At 43.5% G+C, this 26,486-nt stretch overlaps 1 protein-coding gene and 1 long non-coding RNA gene across 2 annotated transcripts; one reads left to right on the forward strand and one right to left on the reverse strand.

Annotated features, from left to right (window-relative positions):
• Positions 1-26,486, reverse strand: LOC130128229 (oxysterol-binding protein-related protein 3-like). The gene is made up of 22 exons (XM_056297855.1): positions 26,357-26,486; positions 20,132-20,341; positions 19,223-19,339; positions 16,050-16,103; positions 15,813-15,926; positions 15,508-15,654; positions 15,209-15,299; positions 14,439-14,542; positions 14,251-14,340; positions 13,937-14,093; positions 13,646-13,764; positions 13,382-13,513; positions 13,032-13,125; positions 12,311-12,549; positions 11,004-11,141; positions 10,696-10,759; positions 10,403-10,481; positions 10,014-10,158; positions 7,783-7,927; positions 7,552-7,678; positions 7,118-7,240; positions 1-2,164 (listed from the first exon to the last, which is right to left on the reverse strand). Exons 2-22 carry the CDS (start codon positions 20,192-20,194, stop codon positions 2,068-2,070), a joined length of 2,439 nt encoding a protein of 812 aa, XP_056153830.1. The 5' UTR covers positions 20,195-20,341; positions 26,357-26,486; the 3' UTR covers positions 1-2,067.
• Positions 22,137-23,195, forward strand: LOC130128230 (uncharacterized). The gene is made up of 3 exons (XR_008811902.1): positions 22,137-22,231; positions 22,659-22,712; positions 23,074-23,195. It is a non-coding gene; the product is annotated as an uncharacterized LOC130128230 (long non-coding RNA).

Here is a 26,486-nt window from a genome sequence, read left to right on the forward strand (position 1 = left end):
GAAACTTTTTTAATGCAACTTTCTCCAAAAAAATACTTCCAATACAGTAATAACTTCAAAAAATCCGCAATAAACATGAAGCTGCACTGTGCTGTAGGCTGAAAGGAAGCATTGAAAGCCTGGGTGGGAAATGGCAGGACCACCAACCACGTGAAAGGCAGCTGTGAGCGGCGGTCCCTCTTCAGTCAAACCAGTATCAGCAGCCCACTGGCAGGCCGGTTAAATATTACGCACTGACTTGCCACAGGGAAGACCCGGACAGTCAGTCACAGAGAGAAAAGAGAGCCCGGAAAATCTGATGTGTGGGTGCTGGGTGCTTTCCGCCGGTCAACGGCTTCTAATCGCTTCTCTTGGCACTGACAAGAGGAGTAATGTTTGATCTCATTTGCAAGGTGGAGGCAAAAACATAGACTTGAAGTCTGAACCCAGTCTTTCGCTAAGTATCATAGACAAAGGGCAAGGAATGAATCAGATCATGAATACAGTCGAATAGGTTTGTTGTAAAAAAAAAAAATGCTATTCAGCAGGGTGATGGTGGCCCAGAATTGAGTCAACCCAAACGGGAGAACACACATCCTAACACCCTACACAACAGGCATGTCATTTGATGATAAGTAACTTTTTTGCTAAATGGACAGGGAGTGGTCCCTTGGATGTACAGATAATGGTCCTATATACACAGCAGCAGTACATTCACACATGTGCACGTATACACACACATTGCAAATAACATGTCCATTCATTGTGCAGTTTATTGTCCACCATGAGACATTAAATGGTAATGACTTACATTAACTACATCACACAACACATTCCTTGTACAGCTAGACAGTGTGTGGATATGCTATAACTGATCCTGTATGCGTCAAAGGTTTTATTCATATTTTATGATTCCACCTTGCAGGCTGATAATTCTTTTGTTAGGGCTACTGACTGGCTTCTTGCCTCCACTATTGTCTTCTGTTGCTGTATGCTTGATGATTTTACCATACCACATCTGGAGCTGGATAGTTAGTCAAGATATATGGCATATCCACAGACTGTCTCTAGCTGTGAAATGAATGTGTCATGTAATGTAGTTAATGTAACTCGTTACCCATTGTATATTATTGCTATGTTTTCATCTATAATGACAGATGGAGATAAGGCAGCATCAAGGCTTTAACCAGAGCCCATCCTTTGGAGATAGACCTTCTGGTTAGTTATGAGTTACAACATCTGGGGGGGGGGGGGTCACAACACTTGATTCAATGACACATACTTCAGAACAGGAACCAAGTGTGTGCACAACAAGAAAAAAATGTTTTAGATACAAGACAAAAAAAATTGCAAAACATAATACAATTTGCAAAACATAATTGATCTCTCAGATCTTCCTTTTGTCTGAAGTAGATCTGATAGATGAAAACATTACCCAGTTAAGAGAAATAAAAACAATTATTGGTAGAAATTCAGTGTGCAGACCTCACTCAATAGACAAATACCAAAGAGAATTTACCCTTCGTGTACCCCATAAGATTACACATTTGAGTCAGACAGCATAAGGACATAATTGAATCACCCAAAGGAAGCATTTTAAAGTCTCTTAACATGAGTGTTCCTGCATAACCGATATAGACGGTACCCCAGTACAGTACTCTTTTCTAAGGCACTTTGGTAAATGCTGAGATGCAACAAGTCATAATGATATGAATTTGATATACACTGACACCATGGAAATTATAGTTACAATATGAAAAAATAAGGGTGGGGGGCAACTTGTACCCTGACAGACAACACAGAATTAACAATAAAAAATTAGCAGTTTGGAATAATAATAATAAAAAAAAAAACCCATAAAAGCCCCCCCTTTCAGTTCTACAGATTCAGCTAAGTCTTGAAAGAGGAAGTAGGAAGTCTATATTCTGTGTCACTTAGACACAGGGGAAGGGATGTCAACCAGGTCAGTATCCTTAGTTGCTGGTCCCAGGTCAAATTTACACCTCATTCTCATCCATAAGCTGTGTGTATGTGTTTGTTTGGGGGGGTGGGGGTTGACGTAAAAACCATTGGTTTAAAATCTTTATGTCACCACAGCACAGGAAAGTCCATTTTGCTGAAGCCAGGGTCCCTCCGCAGTTCCCAGTACGTGTTGTTGCTGACCCATGTATCATCCTTGGACTTCCTGTTAACACAACAAAAGAAAATTGTTGCATCACTACAAACAGTGGTGTGAGGCAAAAATCAAAAATAGTTGTCAAACACTTTTATTTCACAGCATTTTTAAAACAAAAATTAATTTACTCATGCATTTCTCCTGACTACATTTGTCGCATGCGACAAAATAAAACAGGAAAAATAAATTGGCGTAATGAATAACTGAACTCCTCCAACAAGGAACATGCAGGGTAGTAGTAGTTTGGATGTACAGTAAGGATGTCATCAAAAAAGGTCCAGATAAAATTTGCCGCTAACCTGAGCTCTAGGCAGTCGATCGTTGTGCAAGCTCCGACCCGTTTTTTTTTTTTTAGCCCTTCATCAAGAAATGCTACTTTTGCACTGACAGACATCGGTTTACATCAAATCAGTATCGGGCAACTGCGGAGGACAGTGGGAGAAACACGGAGCCGGGTTCGCTTGTTGCGACTGAAAAAGATGACGGCTGTACTGGTGGCTAGCTAAGCTAACTAACTGGCACAAACAAAACTCAACTAAAAACTTTATTGCAGACTTGGGGTCCATAACAGACAAAATATGGTAAAAAAAAAAAAAAAAACATCACGGGACAAAAAAGAAAAGAAAAGAATCCCTCAACGGAGGAAGTCGGCGATTTAAAAAGTTCACTCGACTTTCTGACGGAGGAGGTTGCAATGATCAAGCTACATCTGAAAATGATTTTGGACCCAGTGGAGGAAGTCAAGGCCCTGAGGCTACAAAACACAGAGATGGATGAGCAGTACACGCGAATGAAAGACATCCTCGTCACCGGGCCAGCTCCGGTCATACGCCCGGGCGGTGACGGCGATGAACGGTAGGGAATTCAGCAAGCAAGACTGTAACTCTGTGGAACAACAGGTGACTTTCTTCCTTCAGTCTAAGGGAACTGAAGTGGATAACAACAACACTGAGGCATGCCAGCCTCTCCCTCGGAAAAACAAGAGTGATAAACCGGTCATAATAATCAGGTTTAGAACAGAAAGCATAAAACCGCAATGCCACGGCAAGGGGAAAAAAGCAGAAGGGATCAGATGTCTACTTTAACAAACATCTGACTAAAAAGAATGCGGACATCGCCAGAAAGGCACACACCCTGAGAAAGGGGGAAAATCCAATCTACGGGGTCAACAAAACTGTAATATCTTCATAAAATTAAACGGAACACCGGAAGAGACCAAAGTGCTGGTCATCAGACACATGGAGGAATTTGATAAAAAACATTGAGTCCAAAAGAATAACACAACAAGGTAATGGAAAATCTTAAGAGTGACTAAATAAACACACTACATGTAACCAACCATGACAAGTTCTGAAAGAAGTAATTCATCTCTGTCTAGAGATAATGATAATCAGCAAACAAAGATTACAGAATATGATAAACTAGGATTGAAAACTTTTGAATATACTGAGCATAAATCAAAAGATTATGGAAAATGATATTGATCCAGAAAATAATTTCTTCAATAATAAACAACAATTGCTGTTATTACACTGAGGATCGGTTTAACACTAGGGTTAAGTCTGATCATAAAATATCAATTATCCACTTTAACAGCAGAAGCCTATATGCCAACTTCCAAAACATTAAAGTATATTTAAGTCAATTCAAGAAACTGTTCAATGTCAGAAACTTGGCTCAGCCCTGAGAAGGGTGTGGACTTTGAGTTGAATGATATGAATTGCGGTATATGAACAGGAAAAACAAGAATGGAGAGGATGTGGCTTTGTATGTGGATAAAAGCTTCAATTATAAGGTGTTGGAAAGCATGACAACCGCAGTCGATGATGTGCTAGAATGTATTATAATAGAAATCTGCATGGATAAAAAGAAAAATGTAATTGTGAGCTGTATATACCGGGATCAAATATTGAAATATTTAAGGACTGGATAGAAGAAACTTATTCAAAAGCAACACAAAAGGATGTGTTCATATGTGGGGATTTCAATATAGACCTGTTAAATCTAAATAAGCACAAAAAGACTGAAGAGTTCATTAATAATGTGTTTTCCCTGCGGGACAGGAGAAGACACAAAATTAATGGAGTTCTACTGTGCGGGCCTGAATGGTCAGAATATTTGCGGGAGCGGGCGGGAGTGGACAAGCCCATTGCGGGAGTGTAATGTGCACATTGCGGGTATGAGCGGTAATGGTCAGAAATCCAGCGGGAGCAGGATTAAGAAAACAGTCCCGTGCAAGGCTCTAGACGGCAACACAGAGAGCGGGCTTTTAATAAATGACATCAGTGACCATCTACCAGTTTTTACCGTCTATGGCTGCAATTTTAGGGAGAACAAAGTTCCCAGCAACATTAAATATATAAGAGTAAGAACAGAGGAATCCATGAAAGCATTTAAAGATGAATTACTAACATATACCTGGAATATAGTATACAACAAAAAAGACATTGATAAAGCTTACGAGTCATTCCTAAACATATTCAATCCTTATGACAAAAATTGCCCAATAAAACAATCAACAGTAAACGGAAATATAAAGATAGTCCACGGAACACAAAGGTACTACGTAACGCTTGTCATGAAGAAAAATAAGCTCTACAAAGAAGTCGTATGGGTTCACAAAAATAATATTGTTCAGGAATAGACGTGTGAGTACTTTATAATCCAGAAATTAGTGATGACTATCAAGGGGGTTGAATACTTTTGCAAGGCACTGTAGATGTGTGTGATGACGTTCTTGTGTAAGAAGTCAGGTTGTTGTGAAGCGTCTAGTGCAGGGGTCAGGAACCTTTTTGACTGGGAGAGCCATAAAAGCCAAATATTTCCAAATATATTTCATTGAGAGCCATATAGTATTTTTAACGTATAATAAATGAAATATGTCTTACTTTTAATGTGACTTCTGGTGCTGCATGGCGTATCGAAGTGCCGCTTTATATGTGACCGTTTCATCGATGCAATGTTATCATTGCATATTAGACATACCGCAGATCCTGCTCTCTCCACAAATGCAGATTCCTCTGCGCACGCAGCCTGGAATGCACGGTAACCACCGTCTTTTTTTCTTTTCGCCCTCTTTTCCCTTACAAGGGTTGAAGCGGATAAACTAGTTGGCTATCTGATCAAATTGATTTCTTCACCTTTACAATGACCCGGACATGCTCGCGAGCCATTGGTTCCCGACCCGACCCACGGGTGACCCGTGACCCGTGAAATTTATCTTCAAAACTAATTTCTGTTTACTTTAAAATGACACAGTATTATTAAGAAATATCACAAGTATTTTAAAATCAGTTCCAAACTGATTTTTTTTTCAACTCAAAATTGTCTGGGAGCCATATGCCGTCACCGGAAGAGCCATATATGGCTCGCGAGCCATAGGTTCCCGACCGCTGGTCTAGTGTGTTGGTGTAGTGTTCTGTGCCTGTCACGTCTCACTCTCAACCTTCACCGCTGGCTAGCAAAAATGCGAACAGGAGAGCCAAGCATGTCTCTCCCTGCCAGTACATAGCCTCTGCAACAGCAAGCCCTATGTAGTGGCTCATTGTGGCGACACACAGTAACTGGGTACACCTTGGACCCTGGCTGAACTACAAGGGACTCGGAGGAGGTCTGGCCCCTAGACGTGCGGTAGGCAGGCCCACCGGTGTGTGGCTATTCCCTGATGCCCACGAACCACCCCCCAGCTATGGGTTAAATAGTGCCACTGCCTAGTGGCTACCCTGGGAGAAGAATAGGCTACAGGAGTAAACCCCTACAGAAAATCAACATCTACAGTGCTGTTGTTTGTTTGTTTTTCTTGCCCTTTTGTATCTGTTTAAGTGGGAGAGGACTGCTGGCGTCGTGTGTGGCTGCCACCTCTCACTCTGGTAGCCCCCCTTCCCATCCACCCCTGTATGTCTGTGTTATGTTTATCTGTTCTCTTGTTTCATCGTCGTTTATTGTAAAATGACTTTGAGTGTTAGAAAAGCGCTATATAAGTTTGATTTATTATTATTATTATTATTATTACGTGGAGGTATTTATTCGAGTAGTATTGTAATAAGTGACTTTCACTGTTGAGTAACCTTGTTTTTTTTCTTTCTTTTTTTTTTATAAGGCAGAGGCCGTATTTGTGTCCCCCCCCCCCCCACCCATTGTATTTTTGACCAATTACCCCACTCTTCCGAGCCATCCTGGTCACTGCTCCACCCCCTCTGCTGATCCGGGGAGGACTGCAGACTACCACATGCTTCCTCCGATACATGTGGCATCGTCAGCTGCTTCTTTTCACCTGACAGTGAGGAGTTTCACCAGGGGGACGTAGCACGTGGGAGGATCACGCTATTCCCCCCAGTTCCCCCTTCCCCCTGAACAGGTGCCCCGACCGACCAGAGGAGGCACTAGTGCAGCGACCAGGACACATACCCACATCCAGCTTCCCACCCGCAGACACGGCCAATTGTGTTTGTAGGGATGCCCGACCAAGCCGGAGGTAACATGGGGATGAGTAATCTTATTTTTAATGCAAGAATGGCTTTTGAGTACTTTTGCCACTACTGACATCGAGACCATTGTCGTCGCATCAACAACGACAGCAGGGGCTGGTCACCACAAGGCTGCTGATCCTGTCTTTCAAAATCCTTTTTAGCTATAAAAGACTCATTCAACAACAAGAAAGATCCTTGTGTCCTTCTTGGTGTAATTATCCAGTGTATCGAAGCATTTGTGCACATGGGACAATAAACACAGCTGTCTAACAGATGCTCGACAAATGCTCTAGGTTTCCAGATCCTGTCAGAGTGTCACGCACAACTCTGCAGCCAGACCAGCTGCGTTTGTTTCCTGTCTCAGCGACCAAAGCATTGCTGATAAGCCTGACTTGTGACTCACTGTTTATGCCCCCCCTCCATGTACTTTCCCTTATCTCTTATGTGAAAGGACGAATTTCACAGGGGGGCACATGAGCAAACAGAGACTTACGTGAAGAAGCGTGGAAGGTGGGTCATGTTGTTGTCCTGTAGCACTTTCCTCCTCTCTCTCTGAAGCTCTTCTATCCTCTGCTTCTGCTCCTCAGCCCCCTCCACATTCCCCTCTTCCAAAAACCTAGACAGAGAGGTAGAGTTAGACAGAGACAGAGGGATTCCTTGTGAGAAAGAAAGACATACCGAGAAAGGGACATATTGAGAGAGAGAGACCAAGAAAGCAGTGATACATACCTAGAAAGAGAGAGAGCATGACATACCGAGAAAGAGGGGCAGACCAAGAAACAAAGAGAGAGGTGCAGACAGACAAAGAGAGAGAGAGAGAGAGAGAGCGCGAGACAAAGACACCGCAAAAGAAAAAGACAGACAGGAAATGGCAATCAAAGGATTTTGTTTTCAATTTTTTGAATGACTTTATAAGCGAACAAAGACCTCTGGTCCAGTCTGAAACGTGTATCGATTGGGGGTAGCAGGGCTGTCAGGGACGGATCCAGTTCATTCAACTCCACTGCAAACTGGGTGAAGCCGTAGTACTGCTCCTGGTCTGCTGGCATGGGGTCTACATGCACACGCACACATGCACACAAAGATTAGTTCTGTTGTATGTTCCTGGAGTGAAAGTTAAGAGGTTTTGATTGATAGTTTCAGGGACCGATCGCTTACTTGCTCTCCAGATACAGGTGGCTGAAGGTGGAGTTCCTTGGTACACCCCTTCATGCCATTTTCCAAATACGGAGTGTATAACTCCTCCATCTCTGTCTGTAACAACGCCTTCTATCTCGTTCACTGTAGAGCTCCATGATCTTGCCTTAAAAAAAAGAAAGAAAGAAAAGAATGGGGGATGAGTAATTTTTTATTGTGTCTTCCTTATTTTATGAGAGAAGCATATTCATGGAAATGAGGGCCGTTTTCTCAATATGAAGCTTGCAGACCTCGTCGCTGTAATACATGATTTCCATCTTTCCTCACCAACCAAAAAACAATAATATAATGTAAACTCAACCAATTCACTATTCATCGTTGCCTTTTTTTTTTTGAGTCTTGATGCATGCTCAATCAGGTAAGAAAACCAAAGAGGGTTGAATCGGTCCATCTGGATACAATGTTTATTGACAGATACGTTTCATCACTCCACACGTGATGAAACGTATCTGTCAATAAACATTGTATCCATGTAACCCCTACCATGTAGGTGGGGCCTGGGTTCTGCTTTAAATAAGTGGCGCTATTACCTGAAGTAATACAGTTTAAATTGTTACCTAGTGTTTCTTAATTCTTAACTGAGATTATAACTATTTGTGGTGCCTCCATTAACTGTGTGGAAATAGTTTGAATATGACTTCCTTTTAACCCTTTAAATGTATTTATATTTTAATACCACTATGAATTGTCTATTCTACATGTCTATGACCCAACACATTTGCTTTAAATTCAAATATACCAAAAGGTAGGTATTTATTAACCAGATGTTAATGTAAAATATTTGTAATTTGGAATTATCAACAGTCAATAATAATGATAATAGACAATGTCACAATATGTATAAACAAATGGCTCAAAGCCTGTTCCAATTCTATTCAATAATAATTAATATTTCCAATAAAACTCTGTTGTCAACTCAATCAATGTAAAGACAAATTGTACATATACCAATAAAACCAAATAAAACTGTGGGCCCACACACACACACACACAAAGTAGCGCAGTCCAAGTGTAACGTTAGAGTGTAACGTTACCGTTGCAGGCCTGACGTTGCTTGTAAGCGGTGAGGCCTTAAAACTGTAATTGGCCGCTTCGCTTGTTTCTGGACACAAGCATAAACAAAATAGCACGTGCTTAATTTCAGTACTCACGTATCCGTGGAAACGGAGTGGGGAAGAGGGGGCCGAAGAGAGCCGAAGAGCGGCAAAGATAGGCGTAGAGCGGCAGAGATGGGGGGGGGTCAAGCGCTCTGCTGCGAGCGCAGGAGAATGAGTGAGGGCGTGAAGAAACCACCGGACAGTCACAGGTACACCAGGGGAAGGAAACGGTCTCCACAGTCATCCAACGGAGAGCTTTCCTGGTCCTTGGTCTCTCACCTACGACTATGTCCAAATCCTCTTGTACATCCAGTTAGCACATACATCCCACGGATAACACTTTGTTGATCCCGACGTTATGTACAAACAGCTCACAATACAGAATAGCAGCTTTCCTCAGCGGTGTCCTCAAGCGTTCTGACTCTTTACCTCACGCGACCTATCATCGTAGTACTAAGTCCCGCCCCTCTATCTCAGCATACATTTTGGTTGGCTAAATATTACAGACGTACCAATGAAAGAAAAGAAAGGAATGAATGACATTTAACATCACGTTAGGCTGTAAGCCTAACAACCAAGCTAGCAACACGTACTGTATATTGTACACATCAAATAAACCAGGCTCATGAATGAACTCATGTTAGAGCTTGTAAGTTGTACATATCATAACTTATAACCATTGTAAATAAACATGTACATAACCATGAAATGAACTGTAGCTTATTTATTGAAGGTACTGTAATCTTATTTATTCATTTAACTTATTCATTAAATGCTCATAGCTCACTTTATCCACTGGGCTACATCCAGATGAACTGATTCAACCGTCAACATTTTTTTTGTAAGTACATTCTTGATTCTGTCCAAAAGATGGTGCTGTTGGACAAATTATTTCGGTCTGACGAAAGCCTCTACAAAAGCAAGCCACATGGCTATTGTCGCCAAAGGCGCTATCTGCATCATTAAACTCTAAAATGTACAAAACACGGTCAACAAAATGGATTAATCACCTGGACGGCTTATTCTGAAAGCAAAGATGGAGAATGTGCCGAAGAAATCAAGCAAGCTGTTGTGACTCAACATTCGTTTCCTGACCTTGACAAATGTGACTTTACACAGGCAGGTGTCACTGTTGACATTTCTGATGGCCATCTCTCCGTAGTGCTCGATCCAACGCTGGCCACTCAGAATGTTGTGGATGCAGGAAGTAACTTTGTTCCATTCGTAGTGGTCCCCAAACCTAAACAACACAAACGGTTTTCACTGTGCTGCCACAGTAAATATGATTTTGTTTTTACAGTTATCCAGCTGAGCCAAATTAACATGGACAAACATGCTGAACACACACCTGCCTCAAAAACACTTACATATATATGTGCAGAGACACACACACACACACACACACACACACACACACACACACACACACACACACACACACAAAGACCATGCAGGTGTGTGTATGCAGTTAGTGAAAGACTCACGCAGGTAGGGTGACATGGGTAGTCCCCATGGGAACAATCTCCATGGATTTGCCCCAGAATTTATTCTTCCATCGCACATCTACAGGAAATGTAACACAAAAAGAACTTGTTGAGCAACTGGGTGACAGATAACATGGACTGGTACCTTAAGCATAACCTACTACAACATGTGATCAACTCTCAGAAATCAAATTTGCGGCATCAATGATAAGTCCCTGCCTCTGCCCACTGCTAAGCCCAGTGTGACAGACCAAAAAATGGGTTGTTAATGCTCAGATTTCTCTCTTGCTAACCTTGCCAAAAGGTAAAGTTCTTCGAATCGCAGTGACATGCAGACACAGGCGGATGATGACTCACCTGGAGAGAGAGAGAATAAAATATTCTAATGTATATAAATTATATACTACAATAATACAAATAAAATTGACTTGACTTGACTTAATGTATGTGGTTTAAGATGGTCTGGTTTAGTGATAATGTTAAGAATCCAAGTCGAATTTGTATTGAATTTTTCATTTGAAAATATATCCTTGGTCTGTTTTATTCAAAGTTCCCTCGTAGTAATTTGCTTTTAAACTTATAAACACAAGGCATCCTGTACCTGCTCAGCAATGAATCTGAAGCCCTTGTCTGGTCTATCACACTCGTAGGTCTCTCCCAGGATGGGGTTAAATGGTTTGCTGCCTGCTCGATGGTAGCTGGACGCATATGCAGACACTGCAAATGTAGCCACATACACCTGCACAAGAAACAGAGTGGGGGGATAGTTTACCCCATGTCTGAGGGTAAAGAACCTAATTATTTCCACGTTAAACTTGCAAGTATCCTAACAAGAAATTTGTGTGGCTATCTCACAACTGTATGTGTACATAATCATGTATGTGTTTTGTGCACATATGACTACGTGTGTGTGTGCTTACACAAGATTACTGTGTATGTATGTGGCTCTGTATGCATTTGTGTATGCGTGGGTGTAAACAGGATGGCTATGGGTGTTCATATGATTGTGTAGATGAGATGTATGAGTAGATGAGACTGCCACATATGCTTGAGACTGTACCACATGTTTGCCTGCATGTGTCTCCCAAACATGGTGTTCATTTTGTCTTCCACTTCCGATGTGGGAAGATGATGGCGTGAATTCATGTTTGCGGCGGCCTCACCCAGTACCGTCATGCAGTCTCTTTGTCCATGTCTGTGTCTGTTTGTGTCTTCGTTTGATGGCTGGGAGAGCTGGTGCTGGATCGGCTGGGAGAGCTTGGTCTGCTGTGTCCTGTGGGTACAGGGACCATAGCCCTGCCTGGAGCTGCGCCCAAAGAGGAAACATTGAGGGCGGTCTGACAGGACACGGAAGTGGGGCAGGCTAACCTAACTGCTAGCCTATGCAGACCGGCAGTTCCGATAACACCGAGGGTGGTCTGGCGGGGTTCTCGCCTAGCGTTGACTGTGTTTTTGGTGTTGTTGTGTGGAGTGCAGGGAGTTGTGTTGAAGGTATCTGGCTGGGAGAGCTGGTGCTGGATTGGCTAGGGGAGCCTGGTCTGCTTTTGCAGTAGGCCCAGGGACCATAACCCTGCCTGGAGCTGCACCCAAGGAGGAAACACCGCGGGCGGTCTGACAGGATGTGGAAGCGGGGCAGGCTAAGCTAACTGCTAGCCCATGCAGACCAGCAGTTCAGACAGTCATCCTGGCGTTCGCTCTCTTGGACAGTGAAAAAAAAAGGGTTTTTTTTGGACATGCTGGATATATGTGTTTTTGTAGTTTTGATATGTTCTTGGAGTTTGGATATGTGTTTTTGTCTTTGTGTTGCACTGCTGTGGGCTGGGGGAAACGATACTTCGTTTCATTTCATGTGGAATGAAATGACAAATAAATATTCCTGATTTTTCTTTTGCACATCTATCCCCTCACCATGCGCTGGTAGGGGTCCTGCGTCTGGTTGGCCATATCCAGCAGCTCGCTGTACTCCAACTCCTCGCAGAGCCTCTGCAGGGTGTTGAGGGGCTCGTTGAGCTGCACGGGCATGGCGACTTTGGACAGGTCCTTGCCAATGTTGTTCCTGAGGATGTTCCACAGGCTCACGCTGCCGCTGGTGGGGCTGGTAGAGGGCAGGGTGGAGCGACGGCGAGCCAGTCGCACGGTACTGCTGACTGGAGGGGGAGAGTGTGGTGGAGGGTTGGTGTTAATGAAGGATGGGTAAGAGGGGAGGTGAGAGGGAAGGAGGAAAACAAGAGATGAAGAGAGATAAATTAAACCAGAGAGATATTGTTGCTTTAAGTACAAAACAATGTTGGTGGACAAAAGCACTGAAATACCCTCTCTGGCTCCTGTATTGCCTTCTCTCTCTCACACACACACACACACACACACACACACACACACACACACACACACACACACACACACACACACACACACACACACAGTTCTATAGTTGTGAGCATCCTCATTGACTATGTTCATTTCCTAGCCCTTAACCCAAATTATCACCCTACGATAGCCAGCTAAAATGTTCTCATTAACCAAGTTTGTCCTGACAAGGAAGGTGGGCAGTCAATGGTTGGACATCACATGGATAGTAATATACGCATGCATGCACACCACACACACACAATGTGCCATCATCATGTACCAGAGTTGTGTCTCTCACTGCCTCCCTCATTGCTAAAGGTATCCATGGAGACACTGTCACTGACATCACTGATGTAGGAGTCGTCATCTGACACCTGAAGAGAACAAATCAAAAGGTCAGCGAGGGACCGACAAAGCTGCCACATGGACAAACAAACCAAACCCTTCAGATTGTCAGAGTAGAGGGAAAAGGTGCTGAAAGTATTTTTTTTGCAAGCACACACATTCTTGCAATGAAAACAGGTGGGAAAAGATGTGCTTGGTCAGTCAGTAGGTAACAGGTGGGGGGGGGGGGGGCAACAACAAAAATGATTGAAGAGTAGTATCTAATGGAAGAGTATAGTGTCTGACCTCATTCTCAGAGGAGGAGGAAGAGAGGAGGTACTCCTGAGCATCAAAGAACTCCAACATGGACTCCGGGATGGACGCTTTGCTCTCATTTGACAACTGGTGGACGAGAGAGTGGGAGCCGTCCGCACAGTCCTGTCAGATGATTAGCAATGATTTGAGAGAAAATGCAGGGGTGGGTCTTTGTCGTTTATGTTGTGATTGTTCAGGATTAGCAAGTTACACACACAGACACAAACAATAAAAAAAAAACCTACTCTCACTTACAAAGGTGGTCTTCAGGCCCATGACTTGTGCTGGAGGTGGGGCCTGCATGTCGATGGTGTGCCTCAGCCTCTCTCTTTCTGCTGACAGGGCACTAAAAGCTGAGTTCAGTGTGTTGTGAACTAGATATAAGTAAATATCAGACAGATGGGGGGGGGGGGGAGCAAGGTTAGAAAAAAACCTATTGTTGTCATGGCAACAACCTTAGCATAGTGAACAAACACACACACACACAAAATAATTCACTCTAAATTTAGCTGCTAAAAGGCCAATCAAGTCCAGGTAAGGACTCACTGTTGTTGGCAAGCCTACAGAAGTCTTCCTGTAGGCGGGATGCATCTGTGGGCGAGTCTGGGGATTCGGGACAGGCCTCCTGGGTGTTGGCCTCAGTGGTGGAGAGATTTGGGTGGGATGCATGGAGGCGAGTAGATTTGGAGATGCAGCCTGGGACCTTGAAGAAAGAGCCAGATGAGAGGATATGTTTAATACCCAAATTCTACAGCAGCAGGACTGGCGATCTTGTGTCATGTTGCTCATGTCATTGCTTTACTAAAAATGGTTGACACATGTCGCTGTTAAACACAGTACATAAAGTGCCGTGCATGTACCTGTAGTGTGGATTTAATATCTTTGCTGCTGTTCTTTGACCGCCATCTCCTCGGTCTCTTCTCCTTCTTGGGGATGTCATAAGTAGATGCCTGGAACACCACAAGGACAAAAGATATAAAAGACGGAAGAATGCATGTTGTGTCCAAAAGGCACTGACATATATTCATGTGTATATATGTGTGTGTACCTGTAGTGCACTGATGGCCGGGGCAGAGTACGTACGATGGAGGACCTCCATGCTTTTCAGCAGCAGGTTGAGTTCCAGCAAGTAGGACTCACATTCCTCCAAGTCTAAGAGAGACAGAGGGAGGCGAGAGAGGCAGAGAGAAAGACATACAGAGAGAGAACAAAAGGGTAAATCTCAGAGAAGAAAGTCCATCCATCCATCCATGAGCCACTTATCCGAAGTCGGGTCGTGGGATGCTGGAGCTTATCCCAGCAGTCATTGGGCGACAGGCGGAGAGACACCCTGGACAGGCCACCAGGCTATCACAGGGGCGACACATTCACACCTAGGGACAATTTAGTATGGCCGATTCACCTGAACTACATGTCTTTGGACTGTGGGAGGAAACCGGAGCACCCGAAGGAAACCCACGCAGACGCGGGGAGAACATGCAAACTCCACACAGAGGACGACCCCAAGGTTGGACAATCCCAGGGTTCAACCCTAGAACTTTCTTGCTGTGAGGTGACCATGTTAACCACTGTGCCGCCAGAGAAGAAAGTGATGGTATCATTTAGACAATGACAACAGGGAGACAGGTAAGGGTAGACACAAAGCCATGAGGTGACATTTACGGTATATGCAAAACGATGAGACAGATAAACAACCAAACAGCCAGCAAAGCAACAAAACAGGCTAGCAAAGAGACAGTAAAGTACAGAGACAGTTGATTCGAGAGCAAGGAACCATTAGTGAGACAGGACAATGGACAGACGGACAGAGTGACCAACCTCTGCAGCACTTGTCCATGTCCTTGGAGGCGTGGAGCCAGGCACTGACCTTAGCCTGATGGACTGATGCCTGCTTGGTAAGAGTAGTCCTCTGACATAGAGACAGACAGACAGACAGACAGACAGACAGACAGACAGACAGACAGACAGACAGACAGACAGACAGACAGAAGGAAACAGACCAACAGATGGAAAAAGAGGGTCCAACAGGTAATAATTCATATGATACCAAACATCATTGGACTGCTATCACTTCCATTTATATTTATGCCCACCCACAAGCCTCCAGGATGCCTCACCTTCCGGATAGAGTCATTAAGGGTGGGAGAGGGGTGGGGGTAGAACAGGTGCCTCTCATGAGGGTACATGGCGATCTCACTCTGACGGAACACCCGGTGATGTCGCAGTTTTGACACCCAATCATCAAACAGCTCTGGTGACTTCACCTGAGCGGCAAAAACGTATCTCTCTACGTACGTATCTTTGCAAGACAAGTATGAGGATGTCACAGTGTAGGTCTGTGTCTACTGAATGGCAGTGGCTCCGATAAGAGTGCATTAATCATTAATATTGTGTGTGTGTGTGTGTGTGTGTGTGTGTGTACCTTCAGGTGAAAGATGTTATCTTCTGTGTCAAGGTCAATACACATTGCTTTCTTCTTGATTGACATGACAGAGAGTCCGACATCAATGCAGCCATGATTCTTCCCTTTCTTTGACTATGCAAAAAAACAAAAAACCCACAAAAAAAAACAAAACGAGTTAGTATGTGGAGATTGGTGCGTTTGTGTATGCAATGTCTAAGTGTGAGGGGCAGGTGGTGCTCTTGGAGTGATACCTACATCGGTTTCTCCCTTCGAATATTTCAGGATACCTTTCTCCAACACAAAGTATCTCTATTTGGATAGGGGGGGGGGGAAATGCAATTATTATCATCAATTCACACCCAACATACTAGCTTCTGTTCTCATATCCACCCTGGATTATAAGGTTTCACACGCCCCCCCCCATTTTTGGCTGTACAAATACTGTACGCTTAACTGCTCTTTCAAAAGTCACATGGACAAAGCATGCAGTAGGCTAAAATATTGATAAAAATCACTTCCCCTTGAGCTTGCAATTCAAATCCTGTCACTGTTGGCGGCAAATGTTTAATCAGTAGTCCAGATAGATAACGAGTGTCAGCACGTATAGGCTTGGCAGCAGGTTGTTAACATAACTCTCTCCTTGCTCTGTGTCACCTTTGGAAATTCAATGTGACACTGTCGAATGGACAGAATGATCTGATGAGGCATATGATATTCATTAAAACAAATCTATTGGATTATAGTATGGATGGTGAAAACAGTATTTCCTCAATAAAAGTTCTTTCATGAAGGTGCAAGGCCGTAGTTTGTTTTTTTTTTGGTGATTTTTTTCCTCCATTTTTCTCCCCAATTGTACTTGGTCAATTATGCCACTCTTCCTCTACCGATCAGGCTGCAGACTACCACATGATGTGGAGTCGCCAGCTGCTTCTTTTCACCTGACAGTGAGCAGTTTCGCCAGGGGTCGTAGCATGTGGGAGGATCACGTTATTCCCCCCAGTTTCCCCTCCCCCCCTGAACAGGCACCCCGATTGACCAGAGGAGGCGCTAGTGCAGTGACCAGGATACATAACCACATCCGGCGTCCCACCCACATGCGCAAACACGGCCAATTGTGTAGGGACGCCCAACCCAGTTGGAGGTAACACGGGGATTCGATCCGGCGATCCCCGTGTTGGTAGGCAACGAAATAGACCGCCACGCTACCTGGATGCCCCAAGGCAGTAGGGATGGGATGGTTACCATCTTTTTCAATTTATCGTGATAAAATTCCTGATGGCTATTATACTGTGTCAAATTTTCATGCTCATTTACCGCGGTTTTATTATTACTTCAACGTAATTTACATAGCCACACAGGCGCAGCGTGCCATGTTGCTAGCTGAATGTGCTACACTGACTAGCTAGTTTTTTCCAAAACAATAGCTGAAGGAGGTGATAGCGCTGCTCAGATTTTTCACCAGTCTAAAAAGGCAAAGTCTGAAGTCTGAGCGTATTTTGGTTATTTTCAAAATTCTGATGGGAAGATCAAAGAAGATGACTACTCCATCTGCCGAACACGCATGAAGAAAGTTGCTGCAAAGGGGTGAACACCTCCAACATGTTTACCCATCTGTGCGAACATCACCCTTCGCTTTCCAGTGAGCGCAAGGTGGTTCCCTTTTCATGTTACTTCATGCACGTGAGGACTTCGGAATAGGGAAATGATAGTTTGTCGAACTTGATGGTGGTTTGTCAAAATATTTAAACAGAAACTTTAAATACTACGTGCGCTAGACTAGTAAACACATCAACTGCACGTGTGGTGTCGTGCTACACACTTACAGCATGTGATCCATCCATGCAGTATGTTTAGTTGTTGATGTAAAGTCCAGCAGTCGTGGAACTGGTTATAAAGTTAATGTTGTTCCAACAAGATAAACGCTATTAGTATCATCATCTTTTCATTATGTAAACTATGCATGCGGTCAATGAAATTACTAGTGTTAACCAGAGGTTAAATACAAAAGATTTGGGGGCGTCCGGGTAGCATAGCGGTCTATTCCATTGCCTACCAACACGGGGATCCCGGTTCCAATCCCCATGTTGCCTCCAGCTTAGTCGGGCATCCCTACAGACACAATTGGCCGTGTCTGTGGGTGGGCAGCCGGATGTGGGTATGTGTCCTGGTCATTGCACTAGCGCCTCCTCTGGTCGGTTGGGGCACCTGTTCGGGGGAGGGAGAACTGGGGGAATAGCATGATCGTCCCCCTGGCGAAACGCCTCACTGTCAGGTGAAAAGAAGTGGCTGGCAACTGCACATGTATCGGAGGAGGCATGTGGTAGTCTGCAGCCCTCCCCGGATTGGCAGAGCGGGTGGAGCAGCGAGCGGGAAGGCTCGGAAGAGTGGGGTAATTGGCTGGACACAATTGGGGAGAAAAACCATTTGTATGTTTCAATATAATACCTTTGATGAAATGATTTCAGTGTTTATTAGCACTTTTTAAACATTTTGAACACATTTTAACAATACCGTGATGATACCGCAAACCATGAAATCTGTGGTCACAATAACTGTCCCATCCCTACGTATGAGTGCACATCAGTTAAGACAATGCGAATTAGGGTAGAAAGACGTGTCTGTGTGTGAGAAAGAGTTAGAAGAATCACATCATTTCATGGGAATGGATAGCAATGAAACAATAGGGTGAATTGTACCAACTCATACAAATGGTGGGTAATTGGCTAAGCTAATTATTGTCGCTTTCATCTACAAAAAAAAGGTAAAAATACATTAAACCATTCAAAAACGTTAGAAATTACATCTACTCTTGCAAACGATGGATTGCAAAGGAAAATGTACAGTACTTTATAAAGGGAATAGGTCACAACTTAAGTCCTTTGTTGACAAAAGGACGACACTTCTACGAGTTCTTCTAAATTCTCAAAATATCAGAATGATGTGAGACTTCATTTCTCTTCAGAGATTGGTATAGTGCATTTTGGGACTCAACTCATCAATTGTGTCAGTTAAGCATAAACCATATCTAACTCACAATAGATAAAATGCTTTTTTTGGACCAACTAAAATTGGATTATTTTCCACACGTTCTCAACGAGTTTGACAAGGCAATGGAATGTTTTAGGAACCTTGACTAACTTGTCACAGACACAATATACGAGTCTGTTTTACTCAAGGGTAAGCAAACATTGCAAATGCAAATAAACCCTTTAACATACTCGGGGGGGGGGGGCACATGGGACTTGTGGTTAGCCATCACTCACTGTCAGACTTATTGTCCTCTGATAAAATTAACTTTCAAGGTCAAGCTATGTCCTCAGCTCAATAAATTATAATGACCACCAAGCCATGGTCACAAGGTAGTGCGAGTGGGTTCATACCGTTCTTAAAGGTGCCGGGCCTTATACTGAGGTTGGCGAGGTGCTCACCTTATGCCATCCCTTCATGGGCCATTTTCTCCTCTTCAGCAGGAAGCCCTCCTGCCTTTGGGGCTCCTGGATGTTGGCCGGGATCCCCCTCCACCCCTCCACAATCTCCCAGTTATCCTGAAGAGAGAAAGTGTGAGGAAAAGGAGGCAAGCTATTGCATAAGCTAGACATACCAGGATCAATTTTCACCTTCAGTCTTTTCCATTGCCATGAAAGGCAGCAACACTATTTTTAACGTATGTCTTGTGTGATGTGGGCTTGGTTTGGTGGTGTGATGAATTTCATGGCTGTCTGAATTGCTCTGCGGTGCAACATGCAAATGTGAGGATTCGGCACAAGGAATTCCTTCCAAATTAAAGCCTCTGTAATAAACATACCTGGCATTGCAATAGAGACTGTGCTGCATTTACAGCATCTGCTTGAATGCCTGTAATGGAAGGTGATGGCCTTGGCATCGTTTGGGACTATCTGATTGCTCAGTCATGCAAGGAAGATAATTTATTCTCTATATCCTCTCAATCCAGCTCAGGGTCACAGGAGGCTGGAGCCTGAACAGGATTAGCATTGGATTCCAGGCAAGGCATCCTAGAAAGTGTGCTAATCTATCACTAGATCATATTCTCATCATATTTACACCTACAGGCAAATTTAGAGTCTCCAATTCACCTCCTCTGGATGTCTTTTGACTAGAGTACCCAGAGAGACCCATACAAACATTGGGAGAACATGCAAAGTCCAAAGCTTTGCTAGACGGCTGGTTGGTGCTAATTGGTAATTATAATTTTACATTTCAGGCCTTTATAGGTCAACTGATGTTGACTGAAATAATGATATGATAATGGTGGCTCCAAGCACTTACAGAGCTGAAAGTGCCTACAGCAAAATATACAAACGTTGTCACACACACACCTGGCTCCTGTCATGCTTTGGGGAGATGCTGCCGTCGCTGTGAGTGGTTGATGGCGAAGTCATCTTCTTCCAATTTGACTGTTTTCTGCCTGCTGTTGTCTTGCTCCCTTGGAAACCACAGCAACAAAGATCACAACAGTGCCGCCAGCAGCATTACTCCAACCCGCAGAAGGTCGCGTCACAACGCTGAGCACTGGAGAGAAAGTTTCACTAAAAAAAAGAAGAGTAGCAGCAAAGAACAAGACAGATAGAGAGAAAACCCTAAGTCGGTATCTTCTGACAAATGTCTTAATTCAAACTGTTCAACTGAGGAAGTGCAATGATTCAACCAAATTTTACTTTGGGGAAGCAAGGCATTTAAAAACATCAGGAGAAGCCACACAACATAAGCTCATATCTATGACTCAGGAGCTCAATGGAGCGTATGTGCGCGCACACACACACACACACACACACACACACACACACACACACACACACACACACACACACACACACACACACACACACACACACACAATATGAATTAATGTCTAGCATGTTGTGCAGATTGTCATAAACTGCAGCCAAGCACACAATAAAATTCACATGATGCCTCATCAGCATCACCATGCAGAACCATGGCAGCAACAACTCATCAGTGAATAACAGTGAATCATCAATGGCTATTCAGACAACTGCAAACCTAGTCGTTAGCATGCCTCATGCTTACCACTATCCTAGTGGGCATTTTACATAATTGAATGTCAATAATTAAATTATTACAACAAAAAAAAGTTTTGGAAAATACAAAAACATATTAAAAGTCCCCTATGATTCAGTGTTCTACATGTAGTTTTCTCTTGCGCTAAAGTCGCCTGATGGGACAACTTTTGCAGCTTGTTCAAAAAGAAGAACGTTGCAGTGATCAGAAATTTACTGATTATATTAACAAAAAGGACAGCAATGACTATGATAACAGAGCTGTTATATTGTATGGGGTAAGCATTGAACATTCTGTTCACATTCCAACTGCGATGTACCAGACATTCCTCCGCTTCCCACAAATAACAAGTTTCAGCCTGATTCCATGCATGGCCTGCATGTCTTTCTGTGCGGTGTGCGTTTGATATGCGCCTGAGTTGGTGTGTGTTGTAGAACCACTCCCTCCACACAGTAGGGGCTGCACTGCCAAAAGCTTAGTATAGGAACTGAGAACAGAGATTTAATGTGGCAGAATGTATGTATGTATGTGTGTGTGTATGCATGTGCACTTCCTTTCCAGATGGAATAATACAAAGAGTAAGTGGTCATAGTCCATGACTGCAAGCATGCAGGCAAATTTGTAGAAACTGCTGGTTGTAAGGCGTGCTGCTAAATGCATCCTCCACAAAGGCCCTTGTGGTTTGCGCATGTGTCTGTGCATTGTGTAGTTCCCTTAGGCCGCAGTTAAAGTCAGCACCATGCCCAGAACATGAGTCATCAACAGGAAAGAATGTGCTCTGTGCTTTGATACCTTCGCTAAACAAAGCTAGCTACAGTCGACACTTTGCTAAAAGTAGACCAAAACATATTACGGGTATATTTACAGCACAGCAATATGTCACAGCCCATGAGAATAGACAACACATTTGAGTAGATTTTAAATTGACTTTTGAGGCGTGCAAAAATATGGTTGATGTGTGCAACCAAGCAAGAGCAACCCTGTGTAAATAAATAAATAAATAAATAAATAAATCTATACAAGGTGCATTTCCCAAAGCAAAAGTGCATTTGATCATAAAGCGTACTGAATTAAGAGCATGAAGCACAAAAGCCGGGTGTCTCAAAACTTTCCATCTCCAAACTGAATGCCCATTTCCTAAATACACACATAGTGGTGAGTAAGGGCATCACCAGGCACCAGTTTACATAACACACTCAGCTCTAGCTTCCACTCCTCGGCTTTTCCCCTATTACACAACTTAGCAGCAGAAAAGTTTGCAACAAATATTTCCTGAGAGCAAAACTTTAGAAGAAAAAAAAACACCGCAGCATCAACTCAAGATTTTTATTTTCTTTTTCTGAACTGAGGCCACCTCATTAAGTGAAGCAACTTCCCTGCTTCGGTAGCTTAAAAAGGTAAGACAGGAAGCTTTCGACAAAATAGCAAAAGAGGAGGCTTTCTGCCAGGGCGACCTGTAAGGTAAACACCACTAGACAAAGAGATAAAAATCTCCCAAATATCCCAGAGGTGCGCCATACTTACTTCCGCTGTGTGACCACTCCAGTATTGTACCGTACACAACACGGGGGCTAATGCACTGTCAGACCAAGAGTGCTAGTCTTCGACTTCGGTCTTACGTAATATAAGTCAATCATTAATAGCACAACACCTTGTAAATGACCTTTTAAGATGGAAAGGGGTCACTGTTGCAGCAGAGGTCGAGTGCCACAGAGTCACTGGGCCCAAAAGAGGATGTAAAAGTTAAAATATGATGAGAATTGGAAGGTTTATGAGTTGACGGAAATCTGACTACTTTAAAAATGTGTTTTTATGTTGAGTCAGCATCCTTGACATCAGCTGCTGGGACAGAAGTGGAGATAAAGAACATGTGAAAAGGTGATAAACTGGATTGCCTCCCAATATTTTAGGTTTTGCCCAGGTATGGACATGTTGTTATATTACAATACAAAGTAACTCTGCACCAAAGGTACACGAGCAGTCTGCATAATGCCAGATAATGCGTCAAGATTCTTGAAAACTGAAGATTTCATAGACAATGGAGGACAAAACCAGTCATCGTGTTTTTGTGATGCGGTTTGTGATATTGATTTGGTCGGGGTTTGTCCATCTTATATATCACAGAGTGTGAAAAAGCGCTAAGCTTAGTCTCCAGTGAAAGAAAGAAAGCCACTTATTTTGTCATTGTACAGGTTACACCGAAATCTGTCTTCTCTATTTAACCCATCCTATTGTATAGGAGCAGTGGGCAGCTGAAGTGCCCGGGGACCAACTCCAGTTCTTCATTCGATTGCCTTGGTCAAGGACACAGACAGGGGTATTAACCCTGACATGCATGTCTTTTTGATGGTGGGAGGAAACCAGAGGACCCGGAAGAAACCCATACAGACACAGGAAGAACATGCAAACTCCACGCAGAAAGGACCTGGGATAGCCTGGCGTTCGAACCCAGGACCTTCTTGCTGTGAGGCAATAGGCCTAACCACTGGGCGGCACGGTGGCCTAAATGACCTCAATGTAAATGCAGGTAAGTATGGTTTATTTTCCATAGAGACGTACCCAAAACAAACTGAGTTCAGCCCTGTTCATGGTGGGCTCTACCCTATACCACTTCTCCAGTTGGAGACAAAAGAAGACAGAGAGAGATTACTAAAGGATGCAACAGACTTCTGCTCATCTTGGCTACCCACGAGTGCTTGCCCACCTGGATGGCATTGGTCTTCAACACAGCTGCTCTCTCCTTGCTTTTCTGTTGCTTGGTGAGTCATTTGGTCCGTAGATGTTCCCTTTGTGTCCAAATGAGACTTTCTACTGCATACTGGAGATAAATGAAACCCCAATATGATGCATCTGACATTGCTCTATAAACACATTTGGGGGGGTCATTAGGCAGTGAAGATAGCTGTTCTCGCCCATTGCTATCATATATTGTATTGTGCATGTAAATTTAACCAAACAGCTGACCAACACAAATTTTGTGTCCTTTTCAGTTCAGTTTGGCTGCAACGAATCCTATACATCACTTCCCTGGAGCAAAGCTGTCACCGTCTCTCATCTCAAGACAATAATGCTGAAGCCTGGGGAATTGTCAGGCCAGACTTTCTAGTTTATGGTATGACAAAATGTGCCCACACACAGATGCACAAACTCAAAAACACACACAGAGTAGCCAATCCATCTGTTCGATGCATATACATACATTCTTTCAGCAGAAGGAATGCTACCAACTCGACAGCGTGGATACTCGTATATCCTCCATTACTGCCTGACAGGCAAATGGCCCTTGCAGATGGCCCATCTGTGACTATGCCTGTCATAATGGTCCAGGATCTTCTGGCAAAGCTTCTTCACAGAATTATTGTGCTTAAGCTGCACATGATCTACTGATTACGTTACTAAGAGCTACAGCACAAGATGCTTTAAATAGACACACATCCGGCGACATCATCTGGCAATATACAGTAATCCATTAACCACCAAATTCTTTAATGATGCAAAAAATAATTGTCCATCGATTGATGTGATGCGGCATTCAAGTCTTGGCTGGCTGTTAACTCTCATCTGAACTCTGACATCTTCTATTGGTGGCACTGACTGATGGAATTGATTCATTTGCAAGCAGTCCACAAATTAATAAGTAAAACATCCATTGTAGTTATGAAAAGATACATCACAAAATAAGCATTTTTGTGACCCTGCTGCTAAGACATGGGACACTTTACAGTTCTCCATTACGAGTTGCCATGGATACGAAACCAAAGGTGGGAATATACTCGGTTTGTTGGTCTTTAAGGAAAATCTGAGGGCATAAAACATGGGCCTATTAATAGTACCAGGGTTGTTACCGGCTGAAACGTGACTTCCCTTTCCCAATTGAGACTTGGCAGCAACCAGCCGGCTTGGCTGGAAAACAGGGCATAGCATCCCTTGACCTTATGTAAAACAGATCACAGCCAGGGTATTCTCAAAGTAAACCACTTGGTTGTACCAGCCAGGGTTGAAGGCCTCTGTATTAGCCAGCTTTCAAGTGGGTGTTGTGGAAAGCAGTGAGTGAAAGCGAGATAACTCACTGAGTCACCGCCATTTTCAATGTTCAATCTCAAACAAGCCTCGGTACCAGGCCAAACATTTCCCATGAACTATGATCAATAAAAATCATCTAAATGTAAAGCATCTTTGAGTATTTTGAAAAGTGCTACATAAATCTGATGTATTATTATTATTATAGTGAGAATGATATAATGCCCATGTTCAGGATCTTCATAGCTAGGCTGCACAACCCAAGAGAATAAGGGCCTTGTCTTCTTTCTTTTTATTTTAATTAGATGAAAAAGATTCCTTTCAAACATTCTCCTTGAACCAAATAAGATCCATCGCATTGAAATGCCTGCAAAAAAAAAACCCCCAAAAACTCAGGGATGCCTAAAATTTTTTTTCACCACTTGATTACATAGGCTATTTAAAATCCAGATCAGCCGTCATCCCTTGCAGCACCAATGTTCATAAGGCTGAGAGTTTAAAAAGTAGAAATAAACTTAATTTAATTCCTTTGCTTTCTGCTATGATACAACATTTGGATTGCCCCTCACAGAGAGAGAGAGAGACACTTCTAAACCAACAGGAGGTCCATTTGGGCACCCACAAATGACTGACAGTGAGGCCATGGTCGCCCATGCATAAAAGCCTTGTCTGGATGGAGGGGTCGGCTCAGGACAACTTTGGACTCTAGTTATAGGCTAATGTAAATAAATACACTTGGCTAATTGAGTGATCAGGTCAGTTCTGACTGCGGCTAAAGCAGACCAAAGGAACTGACAGATCTGGTGGGCTTATTAGGATTTCATGAGCAATGAGATCACTGTTGCCTATCTGAAACCAAGCTGTAGTGCCGCTGCCTCTGCACCAGTCTGGTGAAAAGCACTACTAATCTTTAACCTAAACGCAGCGAGTAGCCACTCGGGACGCGACGTGTAACATAAAACCCTTCCACAAAGTAAATACTACAAAGCAACGAAGTCAGCATCACATCGAGGCTTTGTAGGCAAATTAAAACGGAAGGGCGTTATCAGATCAGCAAGATATCAAGTCACTAGCTGCGGGTGAAATGGGACAAGTTAATCGGGACAAATTGCCCTGGGTGAGAGAAACCACAGGTGTCCAAATTCTCCTACACAACAGCGTGACAACACGGCATGTCGATAAAAAATGTCCGAAGATCCCATTGTGCTCCCATACTAAACCAGCACAGCCGTCAACCGTCACTGGAGCCCAACGGAGGAACCTTTGACGCGTCAATATCCAATATCCATCCGCCGCATTACAGGAGCCCCATCAATAATTCTATCGAGGGGTGTTTCGCTATGGAAGTGATCACCTAAAGTACAGACGTGGGGCTGCCACCGCGAAGTCGGCATATGGTGCGGCTTTATTGAAAAGGAAGCCGGGCGAAACCAGCACAGACTTGGACACACATAGGCACAAATGATGAATATGGATGAAAAGATAAATAAATACATGCTTACGGTCCGTAGATGAAAACTAGTAAATCATTTCCCAGAGAGTCGAGCGACGTCCGTTCAGCGTGGACGTCCGCGTTGTGGAGAGGGCGGGGCTTAGTTGGTAGAGAAGACGGGGGTGGGGACAACTTCAACC

This window comes from Lampris incognitus, chromosome 18 (assembly GCF_029633865.1).
Source record: "Lampris incognitus isolate fLamInc1 chromosome 18, fLamInc1.hap2, whole genome shotgun sequence".
Lineage (NCBI taxonomy): Eukaryota > Metazoa > Chordata > Actinopteri > Lampriformes > Lampridae > Lampris > Lampris incognitus.